This window comes from Poecilia latipinna, unplaced genomic scaffold, assembly GCF_001443285.1.
Source record: "Poecilia latipinna isolate Pla-1442-1.1 unplaced genomic scaffold, P_latipinna-1.0 Scaffold879, whole genome shotgun sequence".
Taxonomy (NCBI): domain Eukaryota; kingdom Metazoa; phylum Chordata; class Actinopteri; order Cyprinodontiformes; family Poeciliidae; genus Poecilia; species Poecilia latipinna.
The window spans coordinates 190,926-210,918 of NW_015113495.1; the positions used below are offsets into that span (position 1 = coordinate 190,926).

At 38.0% G+C, this 19,993-nt stretch overlaps 2 protein-coding genes across 2 annotated transcripts in view; one reads left to right on the forward strand and one right to left on the reverse strand.

The window, feature by feature from the left end:
• Positions 1-4,510, forward strand: part of lrrtm2 (leucine rich repeat transmembrane neuronal 2) — an 8,668-nt gene extending 4,158 nt beyond the window's left edge. The window contains exon 2 of the mRNA XM_015048387.1: positions 369-4,510. Coding sequence (XP_014903873.1) covers positions 369-2,005 — 1,637 coding nt within the window. The 3' untranslated portion in view covers positions 2,006-4,510. The remainder of the gene's footprint in view (positions 1-368) is intronic.
• The window catches only part of ctnna1 (catenin (cadherin-associated protein), alpha 1), an 82,649-nt gene that overhangs the window by 44,593 nt on the left and 18,063 nt on the right, over positions 1-19,993 (reverse strand). Inside the window, exons 4-7 of the mRNA XM_015048386.1 lie at positions 18,200-18,366; positions 16,637-16,756; positions 15,548-15,817; positions 11,807-12,010 (exon numbers count right to left, since the gene is read on the reverse strand). Coding sequence (XP_014903872.1) covers positions 11,807-12,010; positions 15,548-15,817; positions 16,637-16,756; positions 18,200-18,366 — 761 coding nt within the window. The remainder of the gene's footprint in view (positions 1-11,806; positions 12,011-15,547; positions 15,818-16,636; positions 16,757-18,199; positions 18,367-19,993) is intronic.

Here is a 19,993-nt window from a genome sequence, read left to right on the forward strand (position 1 = left end):
GGGGGAAACTTTTTTTTTTTTCTAAAAAAAAAATTAAAATTTAATATAAAAACAAAAAAAAAAAAAAAAAAAAAAAAAAAAGAGCAGGGTAGCTTAATTTTAGAAGCAAGAGAACCAACAGCAGGTCACGTGTAATTGATAAGTATATTCCTCATCATATTATGTCCTTTTTAAAGCTATGATTGAGGGCGACATGCTCGTGTGCATTTAGTAAAGTTGCAAATGTAAAATGTCTTGCCTGCTAAATGTCCGGAAAGAAAAGATGGAGAAAATTGGCACCATTTCTCATCTGAATTAATAATAGGTGCTCTGCAGAGATTAGCTTTCCCGCCCCAAAAGTTCATTTTGTTTTCTTTGAACCGACCCAGGTTTCCATTCAAGGTGGCCATTGGTGGGACCTGCACCAGTGGCTCTGAGTGTGATCAGTATGCTCCTAGCGTGTCTGCTGTCTCCTGCATCATGCACAACCTGCCCTCAAAAATGCCGCTGTGAGGACCTGCAGTTCTACTGCGACACCCAGGAGCTTACGGCACCACCAGATGGTGTGGACAAGGGCGCCTTGGGGTTGTCGCTACGCCACAACAGCATCACTGAGCTCTCCCCTGATCAGTTCTATGGTTTCAGCCAGCTCACCTGGCTACATCTAGACCACAACCAGATCACCACGGTACAAGAGGATGCCTTTCAAGGGCTCTATAAACTGAAGGACCTCAACCTGAGCTCCAATCGTATCACCAAGTTGCCCAACACAACCTTCATCCACCTCATCAACCTTCAGATCCTGGACCTTTCATTCAATCAGATGACATCATTGGAGCCAGAACTGTTTCATGGACTTAGGAAGCTCCAGATACTTCACCTCCGCTCAAATTTACTTCGCACTACACCTGTGCGAGCGTTTTGGGACTGCCGCAACCTGGAATATCTGGGCCTGAGCAGCAACCGTCTACGGAGCCTTGCCCGAAATGGATTTGCTGGGCTCATTAAACTCAAAGAGCTCCACTTGGAGCACAATCAGCTGACCAAGATCAACTTGGCCCATTTCCCTCGTCTCGTTGCCCTCCAGTTTCTCTATCTCCAGTGGAATAAGATCAACAATGTCACGTGTGGCATGGAGTGGACCTGGACCACTTTAGAGAAGCTGGACCTCACAGGAAACGAAATCCGTGTCCTGACACCTGACGTGTTTCAAACGCTGCCAAATTTAAAAATTTTGCTACTGGATAACAACAAACTAAGCAGCTTGGAGCCCCAAGTCTTGGATATGTGGCAGTCTTTGAGTACAATTGGACTGTCCAGCAACCTTTGGGAATGTACCAAAAGGATTTGCTCTTTGGCCACGTGGTTGAGCGCCTTCAAGGGAAGGTGGGAACATTCCATCGTCTGCCATAGTCCCGAATATGCCCAAGGGGAGGAGATACTTGACGCCGTCTATGGATTCCAGCTTTGCCAGAATTTTTCAGCACCGGTCATTCAGACCATCAGTACAACCACAGACACTACTACGGCTGCTGAGATCACAAGCTCTTTGTTTGGAATTATGCAGCCAACCCCCACACAGGACTATGCAGAGGATTTTGGGAGCTTTACCACACTCACAACCACCACAACCACAACACAAACACCAAGCACTGCTGAAGCAACTACTGCTTTGCTGGAAGAGGCAGCTGTAACAGATGATTTCTTAGCTATGGACAACACTGTCATGACTCACAGGGTCATCATTGGAACTATGGCCCTCCTCTTTTCTTTCTTTTTCATAATTTTTGTTGTGTATATCTCACGAAAGTGCTGCCCCCCCACCCTGCGGAGGATACGCCACTGTTCTGCTATTCAGAACCGCAGACAGATGAGGACCCAGCAGCGACAGCCAATGGCAGACCTAGCCACACAGGTACCCTATAATGAGTACGAGCCCAGCCATGAAGAAGGGGCTCTCGTCATCATCAATGGCTATGGGCAGTGCAAATGTCAGCAACTGCCTTACAAAGAGTGTGAAGTATGAACTCCTATTTATTCCTAGACCATAAGGTTCGTCATTTGACCATTTCAGAACAAACAGGGTTTGCTTCTTTAATTTGTTTCTGGTTTCTGTAAAAAGCCTAATTTCTACAAGTGACATTTGAAAACATGATCAATATCGAATGCTACAAAGACAGAGACTGGACAGTAAAGAAACTATGTGGAGATAGTCACAATTTTATTTTTCTATGAAAGAAAGGTTGTTCATATCAGCCAGGGGCAATCATTTTAAATAAGAAAATTGTAAACTGTGAGATTTGTCTCTACATTGTCTATATTTTGCAGCACAGCTTAATTAAAAGGGTCATACAGCCCTTTGCTAACAAAGTACCTAAAGTGAAGGGATGTGATTTTGTAATGTTTTGTTTTTTGTTTTCCAAAAGGTAAAAAATAAAAATAAAAAAATACACATTTAAAATATTGTTTCCCAAATTCATCAGAGGCACTGAAATTAAGAAGGTTCTTACTAATAATACTCAATTGTTTGAGAGAAGAAACCTGAAAAAAAACATTACATTCTCCAAATCAGTGATATCAATTTAACCAACAACCTTAAACCAGATAATCTGTTTTTTTCATAAATTGTAGCTGCAACTCTACACAAAGAATTTAAAATGTTCAATTATATTAATTGGATGATTTTCTTTTTTGTCAGACATGTGCTCAAAAATCCTGATTTGCAGCCAACAGAAGGCATTCTGCATTTGGGCTTTTGTCTATCACATTCAGCTATTAGAAATAAACCCTTAACCTTTGGGACACATCACAATGTGTTCAACTATGGTTAATATCCAATTTACCCTTCTTTAAAGGAAGCAAAAACGATCTTGGATGTCAACTTCACATTTGACAGACATAAAAAACCTTTAATGTACAATTATTTGTATATGGATTACACATTTTGTAAAGGCCATACAAACTGTGACCATAATATTTTTGGGGCTTAATTAAATTAAGTACAATATGCTGATTTGCCATAACAGGATCAATTTCTAGATTTACATGATATGCGAGTAGCAAGTGAAAGGGCAATGAACAGAGCAAATGCCAGAACATTTTATGCTGAAAATAAAAACCTCTCCCAGAAGCCCACCCTCTTGCGTTTACACTCTAATCAGGACTGACGGGTTCAAGATTGAGCCAATTAAGGCAAGGAAAAAAGAATCTTAATATTCTGTGTCCCACACCAGTGAACCAGCAACATCTAGCTCTTCCATCAGTAAAATGTAGTTGTTTGTCATCATTTGTGAGATAACGCCAACAACTCCCCTAAACTTGTTTTATTTTATACAACAGCATCAATAAAATTGTAACTTGCAGTCTGAAAAATGGATTCACATTCAACAAATATATCAGTTCTCCTGTTTGGACTAACAAGTGTTGAGCTAAACTGTGCTCAATACTCTAGGCAAATTGAGATCCAGTGATAAGCAAACAGCAGGCTATGGTGAGGACACATTTGTATGCAGCAGAGAGAAGATGTGCATTAGCATCAGTCTGAAGCCGCTGCTGCAGCTTCGCACTTCATGTTCGATTCAAGAGTGGGGGCAGGGTGAAAGTAAGTGGGATTGAGATGAATTGACGGGATGAAAAGAGGGCACAAATTGGTAGATAACTTAAGTTTAAAACAACTTAATAATAAAATGGGATTATTATAATTGCTTGTGCTTTAAACGCACAACAGAGCAGCTTTTGATTTCATATCACTCCACAATGAGGCATTGCTCAATTCCACAGCACCTTTAAGAAAGATGTACCATATGACAAGAAAGAGAGCATTTCTCTATTTAGGTCAAGGCAGAAGGTATTATTTGTGGGTTTGTCTCCTAGGTTATGGAAATTTGGCTTCAGGCTTTTACATAAAACACATGTGTATAAGTGCGTCTCTAAAAATTCTCATGCCATCAAACACAAACTGTGTAAGTAAACCAAAAACTTTTTAAATTTTTACTTAAAACCATTTTTTTCCCCCAAAGTCAAGTAATTCCCTTTCTAATTTCAAGTTTACCCTCTAGCTTCGCACTGCTTTTACTGCTGCCCTTCTGACCTTGCATGCTCAAAAGTCCAACTTTCAGTAAAACACTTCTCGGTTTCATTCAGTAAACGTTATGAGACCCCATTTTCTGATTAATACAAAAGTAAATTAAATTCTATGAGTTATGGCAATCATGACATTGACATTTTACTGTTTAAGACTACAATTGTACCAAGTGACTGAAAATCCACAAAATTTGTAGAATTATGCATCCCTTTGCACTTTGGCTCTTTGTAAACTGTTTTGTTTCCTCTCGTCATCCTCTAGATCTTCTCTCCCTGCTGAAAATCGCTGAAATGGGAAAAAAAAAAAACTAAAAGAATCCCTACTCATATCCAAACTCTTTGTGCATAACTGAATGCTTTTCTCTTCCCATTTTCCTTTTGTATTGTAATATGTACAATTTCATATCTGTATAGTGGATAAGATGTGCCAAACTGGGAAAAAAAAAAACATTGTCCCTTCAAAACATATATTTTTTAAATAAAATGGTTATAATTGTTTGCAAATCGTTTGCAAACTGATGTACGCTGACATCTTGGTTTGGTCTTTCTTTCAAGTCAATCCATTACACAATTTTAGAAATAATGTACATTGTTATATCTTTGGCTGCACCAGTAATAAAAGTTGGGCCTCTACAGATATTAATATTGCAGCAATGGCCAATAACAGTGATTATCTATCAATATTTATGTCTCTGTGTCCAGCCATTCCATCTACATATTTACTTAGTATTTAATATTGATTTCATCAAGTTGAAGTAGCTCAAGTTACATGGAAAAAAAATTGCAAAAAATAAAAAAATATATATGGCCAGAAGGCACCCACAAGTTATTTGAACAACTGCTTTAGTTAAATGTTGGCTAAGAGTTTTTAAATAACTGGATGCTGACTGATGGCCAACAAGGATGTAATTATCCTCTTAAAATTACTCAAATAGCATACATTTACCAGTGACATTACAAAGGACATTTTAAACACGTCAAATGAATTTGTCTTCATATATTGAGGCGTATAAATGTAGATTCATATTGTATCGTGCAATATCGCTGTTATTTTAAACATTGACTTAGAAAAGCTGTAGAAAATACCAGCAACAGCTTCAATTAATGTGAAGCAAACTAGTTATGGGGGTTTAGTGAAGGTGCATGTTCAGGTGAGACTCCTAATACCCTGGTGAAGCCGTCTATTCCATGCAAAAAGCTAAAAGATTTGCACTGCAAATTAATTTGAATAACTTCAGTTACACAAGACAGACTTTTCCCCTTTAATTAGTATGCCCCATCTTATTACAAAACCCAAATTTTCCATCCTGAAACTTCATTTCAATTTTGGGGTGCAAATTAGGACAAAAGACAATTTGTTCCTATAGAAATTAGTTTGTAATCGTATAAGAGTCTGCTCTATCGTAACCACGTTTGAATGTGTCTAATGTTTTGGTGAATCTTACATTCACCAGTCGTCTGATTATAAATTAAGCAGCCCACTTTTGTTTCCCAAAGATATATGGTTCTTCTTCGTCTGTGATCCAATTATTCTTCGCAGTATGTTTGAGCTGCGGCTCAACTAGAGCTCCCAGACATGGAGTTGTTCCCAGGTGAACTGGAAACAACTACAGCCAGCAGGTCTTAGTGTGGGTGTAAAATTGTATCTGTGTGCAAACGCTTTCTGATAAAGAGGTGAGCTGTCTACACAGAGCAATGTTTTTTTTTTTTGTTCCGTTTCTTTATATAAACCCCTGAACAAAAAATAAAGCAAATGTAACTATTGCACCATCCTAAAAAAAAACAGCAGGAGGGATCCACATACTTTTGAGTTTAAATCTTTGCTTAATTCAATGGGCAAATCAAGTACTCTTTTGCAAATACCACTCATTTAATATCAAAGACTTCCTCAACTTGAAAGTTCTCAGAAAGGCAGATTAAGAGTTATGTGATGAAAACAGAGGTGCTCTAAAACAATAAAGACTCTGCAGGTATACGAGTGAGAACTTATTCCATTTATAAGCCTTTTGCCTTCACTTAAAACTTATTCAAGCTATTTATTTTGGGCTATAAAATGTTCAAGTTAGAATATCCTGGACGAAAATACAGGTATTCAAACTTATTCACATCAGTTTTTCTAAACTTTAAGGGGAGTGAAAAAAAATTACAATATTCAGGTAAGCTATTTTTGGCCAAATTAAAACTGCACAAATAAAACCACAACAGTAAGCATAAGACTCTCAAGTAGATTTCAACATCTTTTTTTAAGTTGGAAAAATAAAGTGTCTAGAAAGTTAAAGCATACATTTTGTCATGCATCATCGATTTAAAATGAACAAGGTTAACAACAATAAATACATTTAAAATATTTCAGTAAATTAAAAAATTATATACATCTTTCCAGGTCAAGTTATGGACCATGAGTTTATCAGTTCTCAATTTAAGATAGCATTCATTATGATGTGGATTATGCATGTTACTTCAATGTGGCAACACAGAGGTGAAAACAATCTCCGGCTTTAAAGCAGATTACATCTAACAGGTTCTCGAAGCATAAACTCTACATGTAAAACAAACGTTCAAAACTTTTGAACATGCACAATTACTGCATTAAGTTTTACTTTTACGACTGAAGGAATTTGTTTCTACTCCCCAAATGGTCTTTTTGTTAATTGATTTGGCTCTTAATGGTTCAGCTGTCCTGCACAACAGGAGCTAATGAAAACAAGGCTGAACAACTGTGAGAAGAGAGACGAGTCAAGTTGCCAAAGCACAGAGCTTCTTATTGTGACTTCACTGCATTATTCTTCCTCACTGCCGAGAAAAACGGTTCAACCCATCTACGCGACAGAAAAGCCGATCCGAAGGCCCAGAATCCACCAACCTGAGATCAAAGTGACACATCCAAGAAATGTTGCCTGACAAGCGTCGACTGACAGACTAATGTTTTATGGAGGCCATAAATTTAAGTAAAGCCTTAAGGATACTAGATCTTTTCTCTGTTACAGTGTGCAGTGTGTAATTTGTTTCAATTATGAATTCAGATAAGATAAAAAAGATCAGTTTCTCAGCTATGAGACAGTTTTAGTTTCTTTAAAAACTTCTCCATGAAATATAAAATGTATGCATTAATTTGATGCATATCATTTGCTTTGTATTCAGAGCACTGCAGTCAGCTACAGTGCTCACTAACGTGTTAGATAAGATAGGTAATGGTGTGAAAGTGTAACTAGTTCAAACAGGAGAATGGGTTCACAAAATGGTAAGATGCTACCCATTGTGAGGACAACCAAAAATTCCTTATTATTTGTTTGTGTTTTGGCCTAAATGTTCAGCGTCTGGAAGAAAGTGTACTCAGCGTAGAATATTTTGGTGCATGATTGAGGAGTCCACATGAAATCTGTCCTCAAAACCGAGGACAGATTTCAAGTTTGTCCTCGAAATCTGAAAAGTGAAAATGATGGATTACTTTCCCAGTTTTAGACAGTCCTAGCAGTGGACTCACTGGATTGTTCACTCAAACATGGTGTTTCTATTCTCCTCCTAGTGTCACACATTGTATTTTACAAAGTTTTAATTATTTAAAGTCTTGAATGTGTATACAGCAGAAACCCTTCAGGTTCAGGTTACAAGACATTCAGTTCATGCCCCAACAATGGTCAGAAAAAGCAACTAGATAGTTACACACTGTAAACCTTAAGTAGTCCGCCAAAATATATATTTTTAATGAGATGCATCTGTGCAGACAGAGAGAAAATTGGATAGAACTAAAATTCTTCCACTTACTCAAGGTGCCCAAGGCAAAAAGTAAGAGTTGGGGGGGGGAGGAAACCATCAGAGGAGAAAGGAACAAACAGGAAGAAGACCGCAAAGGAGGAAATGGGATTAAGCCAGATGTTCAATCTGTACAAGAAATGTTAAGGAGTGCCAAGTGCTAATACTGCTTTAAGCTAAATGGAAATGAAGAGAAAAGGGATGTGGGATCCCACTGCAGTTGCCAGGTATTGCATGTTATTTTCACACAGGTGAAAATGCTAATGAACTTGCAGGGACTGTCAGTTGCTGTGTATGTCAGAGCAATGAAGCATTATTTTGCAACGTGAGACAACCCTTGACACATGCTAGTAACAAGGGATGCTTGAATAATACAAAATGTCAGAAACTGTTACACTTTGCATGTGCGATGTAAAACCTTCATGGCTATATGGAATAACTGAGATTTCACAATGTGGGAGAGCAAGAGCAACATGACCACTTATCCACCTTTCCACTTCACTGGCTGAGGAGATGGGCTACAATCTTTTAAGCGATCATCATTAACATAATATTGTTTCTCCCACACAAATAAGAAAAAAAAATGCTTGCATAAGCCAAATAATTCAACAAAACAATTTCAATAGGGACGTCCCAATCCAAACTCTAGTAATGAATAAGACTTGTTCTGTAATTCAGCTCCAATTTCTGTTTACATCGGCTGCCACAGAAAGCCAATTTGTGCATGGCTAATTAGGTTTACATCACCAAAGCATCACACTTATTTAGTAGACATTTTTGCCCAAAGATATTTAGAGGCGAGAAATAAACTGAGGGCCAATGTCAAATTTAATCAGTTGGCCAGTACATCAACTTGAAAGAAAGAAAGAAAGAAAGAAAAAAAAAGATAAAACTAGTAATATCCCGATTGATGGAAGATCACCATTCTACAGCCAACGATACTAAGTTTTCTCTTAAGCTGAAGTATGTTACGTTCTGAAGAATATATAAAATGTATATTTGTCAAAAAAATGTTTTCTTTGACACATCAAGGAATACAAATATATAATACAGACAAATTCATGAGACAAAACTCACACCTAGGTGATACTGTAGCAGAGGTTCTCAAACGGTTATATCTATGTAACCTTTTAGAGAAAGTAAAGTTTACAGGCACAAATTAGGTTGTAAAAACTTACCAGTTCTTTGATATCCGTTTGGTTCACTAGCAACTGAAACATGGGTGCTAATTGTGTGAGTGTGAGTGTGTGTGTGTATGTGTGTGTGTGTGTGTGTATGTGCACGCGGATGCACACAGCATTTTATAGGCAATTTTAAGAAAATAAAGTCGTTTTTATTCTATTAATCATTTATTTTTTTCTCCGAGTAATCAGAATTGATTCATTAGTGTTGAAAAAAGTCAGGTTTCCCTGTTTGCGTGTCAGGAAAAAAACAGCTTAATGAGAAATTCTTTCACACTTCTGGTGGTAATTCGCAGTCCAATGCAACCCATGAAGCAAAGTCACAAGAACAAAAATAAGAAAAAAAAACTTCATTCCCTCTTCCGAGGTACACTGAAAGCAGCATGAATGCTGCTTGAAGTTAAGGTTAAAAGGAAATAAAGATGAGACAAGATTTCTCTACTTGGAGCAGAAGAAATTAAATATTTTTTTCCATTGCAAGTCTGAAACCCTCACCGAATGAGATTTTCATACACAGAAAGGGCCCAAAAAAGGAGGCAGTGTTCCATTTGTGTTTTTGAGTCGGTGGTGACTTCAAAAACCCAGCTGGAACACCAATAATACCATTTCCAAACGTGGCCCATTTACTTTTGTCTACTGGCAATACGTAGCTTAAATCTATCAAAGAAATTTCTAATTTCAGATTAGAGAGACAATATCTGCCTAAATTATGAACAACATTGTTTTACTTGCCTTTTTTTTTTTAAGAATCGATGGGAAGCCAGATCATGCACAATCAAAAAGAAAATGCATTTCCCTATCATAGACTTCTGAAGCCAAGTGTTGGTAGGTATATTGGAACAAAATCCTACTGCCTTTTCTGATGCAATAAAGCTCAATAAGGTAAATATTTCAAAATATGCACCGAATGTGAAAAGCATGTGACCTCATCACAACCAAATTAGTCACTACATTCATCTAGTCTTGAACAGTGTATAATGTTTTTTATATGATGTTTTTACCACAAATAACTTTATGTGTGAACTTTTATATCTGTTGCTGTTACACCTCAATTTACCATTTGTCACTTCTATTCAACCAATAAGTACCACTATTTTTCCTAATATTGAACTGCCCAACCGATTCGATATTTTTTCTTCATTATATAATATAAAGCTTGAGTGAATAGCTCGTTTCTTTACAAATATATTTTAAAGATATTCAAATAAAATCTTGGTTCACCTCGGCCAAACAACATGAACCTATTGGCTTGGACTCTATTAAACCCCTGAAGGTGGTCTGGTGTGACTTGACACAAGATGTTAGCAGCAGCAGATCATTTAAGTCCTGCAAGTTGTGAGGTTCCACCTCGCACCTGTTAGCAAATCCATTAGTCCAATTAGTTAGCATGTTCCACTTGGATGCCAACTGAACACTTCACACTAATGCTGCGTTCCAGTTCCCACTTCTCAATTGGAAAAATCAACTGGAACGCTCTCCAAAGTCAGATTTCCTGCTGGGAAACTTGGAGCAATGCTGAATACGCCCACTTATGACTTGTACAGCAGACTTCACGTGTCAATATACGTGTCAATATGGCCAATCCTCACATCAAAAGTAGTAAGATGAGGTGGATGTGTGTATATTACAAGAGACGCATGTAAAAGTGCACCCAAAATCAGCGTTACACATGTAGCACTGGCAATTGTAAACTGAACAAATTAAAAATGGCATTTGCTTATTAAAAGTAACACTTAAAAATGATGTCTGTAAGAGCTATTGCAAACAAAGTTTACTGGCGGTGCAATGTTGAAATTCAGAGTTTAGAGTACTGCAGACCCATAAAACCCACAGGAGCTGCAGGTTTGGGTGACAATCGGGCCAATTTGACTCTTCTCAACATCACATTTACCCAATTTTTTCTTTTAACCCATTGACTAGGAGGACAAATTGTTCCCTTTCTGCCCAATATACCCAACCCACCAACAGGTCAGGTGCCATTGTCAGTCTTATTTACTTTGCAAAAAGGCCATAATATTCTACTGGCTCAAATTCAATTGAATAGCATAAAAGACGTAAACATATGGTCATGAAGCCAGGCGATGTTTAATGTTTCAAATACCCGACAAGTCAAGTCATCCAACAGTCTATCACTGCTATAAGGCACCAGGTCACATTCTCTCACTATGCTAACCACATGTCACATGCCATAGATCTCAGAGGCTAAATTAGGCCATTAAATGCACACGACAGGCAGTAACATATTATGCTTCCAATCCATTTTCTTCATCTGGCCAAATGAGTAGTCATATCACTGTCATGTCCATTCACCGTCAGTGTTGATGAGATTCGTTTCTTCATTTCTCTAGTCATAGTGGACTACTGAAGAGGTGGGTAGGAGTTCAATGTAGACAAAAATAAAAGTTGCTTTAAACTAAACTTCTGATTTCATTTAATTGGATTGGATCTGAAAATAAAGTGGATGTGACCGTGGATTGATAACAGGTGAAACAGTGGTATGAAATGGGAATTCTCAGAACTATGAAAGTATAAATAACAAGAAAAGGAACAAAAACTGGAAATATTGAAAAACAAATGCCCAAGGTTATAAGAAAAGGATAAGAAAACTTAATCTGCCACTTTAAAAATTCTCAAAAAAAAAATGCTTTTGTAATAATACTTTACTGCTTTGATCTTTGATTTTTTTTTTTTCTGCATCCGTTTTGCATTTGTGATAGTTCTAAAGTGCAGAAAGTATCTGGATGTCAAAGTTTAACAAGCTGCTAAAGACCTGTCAGTTTCACAACGATTTAGAAAATGAAGACACTTACATTCCCCATGTACTCAGACAGGAGGTCCTGCAGAGCCTGGCGCACAGAATTGCATTCAGCCACAATGCGCTCCCTGCGGTCATCACGTGTGCATGAAGAGTCAGCCATGAGAGCAGCTCCACTGATAATGCTCTCAAGGCGCTCCTCCAGCGAAGGACGAAAGCGTTCCTCGGTGAAGCCCACAGGATCCAAAATGATTTGTTTCTGTTGAAAAGGAATAAGAGAAACTAAACGAAGAGCAGAGCTGGATCATTTTTTATTAATTACCGAGGAGCATGCTTGTCTAAAAACCTTCAAAATCAGGACAAAGCAGACTTTTGCCCAAAGCTAATAATCTAAAGGGAGGGAAAAAAAGTATTGAAAACTGAAAAACAAGGACAAGAATAAATCTGTATGTGGGTTAGTATTATTCTCCCCTGCTAACATCAGTTTAATATTCCTGGACTCTTGTAAAGGTCACGGTTTTGTCTAGTATGTATTTTTGTCATCAACGTTAAAAAAATTCACTCAACATGTTCACTTGTATAAAAAGGTATTATGTCAGAGATAAATTTGAATGTAATTACAGATTCACAAGCTCCTTAAGAAGATCCTTTCATAGGAACAGGAAATATCTAGAGTTGGATGTCATAAATAAAGGCTGACTGAGATTAGTTGCCCTTTCTCTGATACATGCATTTCATTATCATTACAGCCAATGTATGACTTTATCACCTGGGATCACTGATCTTCCCCCATGCTTAAAAAATGGCTATTTGGTTGAGTGAAAATATTCCCGACTTTAAAAAAAAATAAATAAATAAATAAATAAATGCAACACCCCCATGGTTTGGAAACTAGAAGAGAGCAACCCAGGTAACTTGGACAATGTCACTTTAGCAAAATATCTTCATCAGTGCCTCTTGGGCCTTAAAACGGTCTTCCAGTCCACTGATGTTTTAGCCGACTTGGACATTAAATTCAATCCGACTACTTGGGAATAAATTAAATTTTCAGCCTTGATCTTCAACATATCAATAGCTGAAACTGAGTTAAAAGTCTGTGTCATGAGCACATAAAATAGCTGACTGCTGTGTGAGTGTGCGTGTGTGTGTGAGTGTGTGTGTGAAAGTCACTGTTTGATGCCAGAGTTTTCTCTCTCTCTGCATCTTTGCTAGCATTTCTACATCAACATAAGAGAAGCTTTAAATAAAGATATTGAAGCTGTACAAAATAACTGTGACATGATGTGAAATTTGACCTGGAATGCAATAGTTTTCTTAATACCATAACAGATTAATATTATGGCGTTTCTGTTCAAGGTTGCAACACCTTTAAAAATCACATACCAGCCCATGGGTAGGTTCATACGCATCGGTAAAGCACTTAAGAATTAATAGAATTCACACAGATATGTTTCCATTTACGTAATCAGACACCAGTATAACCTTGTCTTGTTTCTTTTATTTCAACAGCACAAGGCAACTCTAATTAGGTTTGACTTTGTAGGGCAAGCCTGTTAACAGCTACAAGTAGTTCTGCTGTTGATGCATTTCAAAAGCATTAGACAGCTTCTAGCTGCGGCTCTAATGTTTTTCAGGTTAGTGGCACTAAAGAAAGTAAGGCCTCGATGTCTGGACTCTGCTTTTCAGATGCTCTGTATTTAAACTGCTTAGTTATTATAATTGTAGTTTGTTATGGCAGATCACCCTCCGTCACAGGCACCTCCAGCTCCCTCCATTCATTCTCATCTGACCTCCTATGCTTGCGTGTCATATCACCATGGCAACAGGCAAAGGGAGAGACACGGAGGAGAAACCGGAGGGAGAGAAAGAGAGTCAGAGGTTGACTCATTTACTAATTTTGACTAACACTTGAAAGTAGGCTTTAGAGAGGTGATTTTCAGCCAAAAAGCAGATGCAAGTTTTTTTGGGGATGAGAGGCTTTCTGTTTTCATCTGCTGTCGTACAGCAAATCTAACACGAATTTTAAAGAACGTAGTTAAAATCCCCAGACTTAAACAAACATGAAACAAAAGAGGAGGAAAACTTTGAGAGCAAACTGTGATTTGAACATAGTTTTGCTGTTAATCCGCCTACCAATTTCCAAAACCTGTCCAAAATTAAATCACACCTGTTTGGTAAGAGAACTTCTCCGCACACCAAGTTCTCTTTCCTCCCACATTTAATTAGAGATACAAAGAGAAATCAACAGGTGACCAAAACAATTATTGGCTTTAGTGGCTTTGATTGGTGAATCTGTTAGGTGAAAAAAATATCAATCTGATTAGTGAACGCAGCAAACCTAAATGGCTACCGGGCTGCACAAGCACACCCTGCTTCAGTGTAGAAGCAGCTACTGAGTGAAAAAGTTCAAGTTGACTGTTGTCACTATCGGTGAATTGTTTGAAATGAAGTTAGAAAGTTAGAGATGCAACCAGCTGTTTGATAAACTCTTTTTCTGCTCCTTGTCTACTGATCGATGATGAGAGAAATGGCATAATATTTTAAAGCAATGTTTTTGTTTTTCTTTATCCTTGCACAATACAGATGTTTTAGAAAAATCTAAATTGCCTAAAATCACCATCAGCATGTCAAGTCAACCACAAAGCTGCGATAGAAGCATGAAATGTAGAGATGACCTTCTTCTGTTTGTTAACGCTCTATAGGTTTATGTAAAGGGTGTTAATGTTGGATCTATTACACTTCTGTTGCATTACAAAATAAGAAGGGGCAAGTTTTTCCTTCATTCATGCACCAAAAAAAAATCGTTTTCATTGCACAAATACATAAGGTGCATACAGATATGAAAGCACTACATCAAAATACCAACAGAATACAATAGACAATGCTGCTTGTCAAATGACTAAATATTTGAATAGTACTGGCTCAGTTATTGAAACTGGCACAAAAGAAGATGATGAAAACGCATGTTTTTACAGAGCTGCGCGTTACCGTGGGCCTGCAGAATGTCTTTGGAGTTTAATTGAACACACCTTCTGTAAATATTATTATGCATTGCATGTCAGAGAGAGGTTAGTGCCATAGAAAATCTAATCATCTTTGTATTTATCTCCCTAGGCAGCGTTGGGTTGATTAGCTCTATTTTTAAGCCATCAGTTATCTTGATGTTTTGTTTCATGTCAATATTATGAGTAGTGGGTCGGGTGTTTTGTACACCTATTAAATTTGTTTCTGTAATTTTATATCTAGGATATCTTGTAAAAGGAATATAAAAAAAAAAGTCTCCATAATTGAGTTTATATCCACACACATCGTATATTTTGTCCTGAATAAGCAGGGGAAAGAGAAGGGCTTTATTTATGTATATGCTAAATTATGTTATTTAGTCATCTGTAAGTATAGTTTAATTTATGAAATTCATGGCAGTATAAATCTAATTGATTTGAAACTGAAGCAAATTAAAAAATGAAGCAGTCGTGACGCAAGAGCAGACTCACTTTACCCCACAGCCATGTCCCACATTGTCTGCTCATCCTGTCCTAATTTCCACCTCAAGTTCAAACCCCTTAGGGTTTTTGGTCACTTCGTGATTCAGTGAAGTTTCTGCTTTAAAATTGCTTAATCTAAAACTCATATATATATATATATATATATATATATATATATATATATATATATATTATTCATCATTTTTAAAATGTGGATTTAGAAAGGTGGGGATTATGCATTCTGATGAACAGCTGCACGCACACTTCCTCGGCAAACAGGCTGCGATGTGTTAACCACTCATTTGACTTACATCAAAATTGTTGAGGGCGTAAGCGAGCTCTCCGGCCCCCCCGGGCTGGGCCAGGGCTGAGTCTTCTGTGGAAGTCGCCTGGGCAGCATTGGAGATTCCAGAAACGGCCTGCTGCAGCTGCTTGTAGATCAGGTCACGGTTGGCCTTGTAGGCTGCCACGTCAGGATGCTGCAGGCAGGCGCAGGATGCCGTGTACAGCATAGGGACATTCCTTTGCAGCACCCCCCGTGCTGCGGCCATTTGGTCCTTGTGATGGACGTCCTTTAGCTCCTAGGAGGGCGAAATGAAAAGGGATGAAACAGGGGTTAAAGCGAAAGCTGGAATGCTTACAGGGATGATGGACTTTCAGTTTAAAATGGGCCTGTCATGCCCTAATGGAGACACTAAGAGTTGTTTTAAATGACCCAGATTTATTTCTGCTCCCTCTGGTAATACAATAGTCATAATCAGGCCATTATAAAATCCCTTTGCAATTTAGTGCATTCCTATTCAGATTTTAGTGAGATTCCACAGTCGTAGGGAAAGGAGGCACCTGATTAATATTGAGCAAAGGAAGAGCCTGAACATTAAAAATGAGGGTCTCGCCACCAGTGTGAACTCTTTTAGGTTATCACCCCTCAACCACAGCTAAGCTCGATTACTTCATATAGCCTCCCCTTCCATTAAAAACTGTTCACATAAAATCTTTTTTTTTTTTACAAAATGCGACTTTGATTCATATGCAGTTACTTTAGAAATACATGGATTGTACATTTGCAAAAGAGTATATTTGGAATTGAAGAATATTTAGGATGTTTAATTCATGTTAGGCACAATGTTGACCAATGCATCATATTAATTCAAATTAGGTGAATTTAAATTGCACTAGTTTTCCTGGAACAGGTAATAAGAAGATTAAAACTGAATACTTCCCTCTTTGCACTTAATAAGGTACCACTTGTGTATATTGTAATTAGTATTTAATAGGCAAGTTCCCAACCTTATGTAGCTACAAGTCTGCTTGGCATGTACCTAGACAGTACATGCCAAGCAAATAAAATGAAATCCAGGCTTTTCAGTTCATTCCAACCCTTGGCTACTTTACATTACCTGCTGTCTCTTGGCAGCCATCATGTTCAACTTGTCCACCTCTGGTTTCAAGGCCTTATACTGAATCCCCAGCTCCTGCTCTGTTCCTGCGTTCCGCACTTTCAGCAGATTGTCCTCCACCTGAGACAAAATTGAAAAAAAAAAAAAATAACTGAAGTTACAAACAGCAACAGGGTGTACTGAAACTATGGAAGACATCGTAAACATAAATAATATACATCTCACTGTCAAAACGCCACAATTGTTCAAAGGTGCATTTCAATGATAATATTCAAATGGAAACTTTAGAGGTACCTTCTAGTTTTAACACAGGGATTGCAATCTAAACCAGGAAAACACTCTAGTCCCCAAAATTTGTAAAAAAAATTATTGGAATTCCAAGTAGTACTTTTCTGTGTTGAAGCATTAATTATGGTGTATTATTAGAGCAACAGAATCATAGCACACCAGTGGTGTATGCAGTATGAAAACACATAGAAAAGTAAAGTTTGGACTGGCTTTTTGGGTTATGGCCACTTATTTTACACCGGAGGAGCAACACTTCAGATTTCTGCATCTTCATGGTTCCTGAGTCCAACCAAAAACACCAAGAGGAGGCGACATCAGCATCAACAAGGTCATAATTCAAGACAAAATACTAAGTAGGGCAAAGTCGTAAAAATTCAACCCCTTATTTATTTTTTTGACAGTTTATCATTTTATCTCAGGAATACACTTTATTGAAGTGCATCAGAATTTTTTTTTTTTTTTTTTTTTTGCTTGTTTTGTTGTTTTTACATATCCATGTTATTGCAGACAGGGCCTTAGCGTGAAATGGAGATAATGGCAGATTTCACAGCATTTACACAAACCAAACAAAGTTTTATCTGACTGCTGGTCCAGAGGAAAGCCAATTTTGCTTACAATATGAAGTTGTGCTTATGAATTGGCATAACCATAGGCATATTTCTTCGGAAACCCATGTGATATTTTTTTCCACATTAGTTGAGTCACTGGTTAGGAAAAGCAGCAATTTCAATAGAAAGTCACAGCAGAGCCTGGATTTTATTTATAGAGCCCTAAAATAAATGCTACAAGAATTTCACACACACACACACACACACACACACACACACACACACACACACACACACACACACACACACTGCAGTGGCGGTACATGTGGGCTGCAGACTTCTCAGGATGCCCATCCTCTGTATTCAGATGACGCTTTGGTCCTTTTCTGTGGCAGCATGCGCTACACCACCGTGTCGGACCCCGGCCAGCGACCATAATCCTCATTTTGCTCTCCTGGGGGGTCAGAACACTTCAACACCACTGGAGGAGAGCTGCTGCATGAGCCTCTAAAACCAGGCTCACAATAAACACATAATACAAACCTGCAATACAGCTCGACAGCGAAAAAGATACCAAGCTGCAAACCACACACTGGAGAGCGAGTGGCATTTGCCACCATGTCAGCAGCAACTTAAAAAAAATTGACAAATTCTTTACTGGCTGAAACTGGTGAGTTTTAAACATTTTACTTGAGTCAAAAAAGAAGCATGTCTAAAATGATCTTACCAGTTTGAGTTGCACCAGGAGTTTATAGACATCCGACATGTCTGCCAGAACCAACAGATGTGTGACAGCAGAAAGAAGGGCCCGGGCAGCACGGACCATATTGCCCCTCTTCACAGAAGAGCAGGGGTCTTCTGCAAATTCCCCAGAGGCCTGCCGCATCGATTCACCTAAGTGAAACAAAAAGGAGTGCAAAAATATCAGTTTCACACTTTTTTTTGTGTGAAGAGTGAAGTGTTTATTTAAATTCCAGTATAAACTCAAACGCCTACCAGAACAGAATATAACAAGCCATTCATTTTGCTACAAAAAACCCCAAAAGAAATTAGTGTAACAACTTTTATTGTCCTCAGTATTGGTAGCAGTGATATCCTACGGATGATACATGTTTGAAATCAGTCACAGCCCATTCTCCGCAACATGTTTACTGCGTCAAAAGTCATTATTAGCAATACGGGAGTGCGGAGTAGCAGCAGTGGTCTGACGCATCTTTCCTGCTCAGCTGGGGTCAGCATGTATCACACAGTGTTCCTACTTCCCGATGGACATGCTCACAGACAAAAAAAAAAAATGGAGGTCAAAACCACAACAATGGCTCACTGTCTGGTTTTTCCAGCATTGTTCATTGGCTCACATTGGATGGGACTGCACAGTTGACTTGGCACACAAATTGCCTTTGTAGCCTCAAATCATGAACAAGACAGTAAATCTGTCCTTTACTTCAGCGAAAGCGACAGGCAAACTTATTCTGTGAAAAGGCCTTACAACACCACCGGCATTTTCCACAGACAAAAGAGACAGGTATTTATCTTGTTTATTTTTTCTGTAATGCTAAACAGACTCGGATGGACCAGAGGAAGCAGCAAAAATAAAACATGAATAATTTTCTTGCACGAGTGGTGTGCTGTAGACCGCAGACAAAGTTCTGTTGAATCTCGCCGTTTGTCTTTATCATCTTGATAAGTGATTCTTCTGGGTCAATGTGTGTACTGAATGACGCACATTGACCCAGAAGAATTGTTATAACTTGTTATCTCAAGTTATAACATGAAAATAAAAGCAATATTACATTTCTTCTTAAGGTTATAGTGAATATTGCCACATTCATTTTTTAGGACTTGCATGTAAAATCTACATGATAATTTAGGCTGTTCTACCATTAACTTAATCATCTTACTTAATTTAAATGAAAGTTAAATCTCATCTTTAAATTTAGATTTTCTGGCTCAGAGACAGTCTTTCTACCCTACGACTTAAATATTGCAGTGTTATACACAAACTAAATACATAATCTCGACATAGTTGAATTAAACCTAGACTGAATTTTTGTTAGTAAAAAGTAAGTAAGTAAAAAGTAAGTCGTCATTCGGCATATTAGAATGTCAAAAAGTAACTCCGCACCATTTTGTTTTTCTTCTTTTTGGCTTTGCAGAGCATGCAACTCTATCACGTGGAAAAAGAGGGAAAAAAAACAAACATGCAAGAGTGATTTATTTTCTAGTTTAGAAGTGTGTCCTGAGTCACACACGGGTCTTATTTTTAAAAACGCGACCTCTCTTTGAACCAACACATCGGGACTCTTGCAGCTCGTACATCATTTTCTGGGTGACACTCATCAGCATCATGAATGGCAGTCAGCCAGTAGACATAAAAACATGGATGACAGCTTCACTGGAAGCATTGAGTGGAATAACGGTGAGGCTATAGACCTTATGAGTGCTTTTTTTTTTTTTTTTTTTTTTTTTTTTTTTGGAAAGGGGGTATGGGGGTTTTGGGGGGGGCGGGGTAGCTACGGCA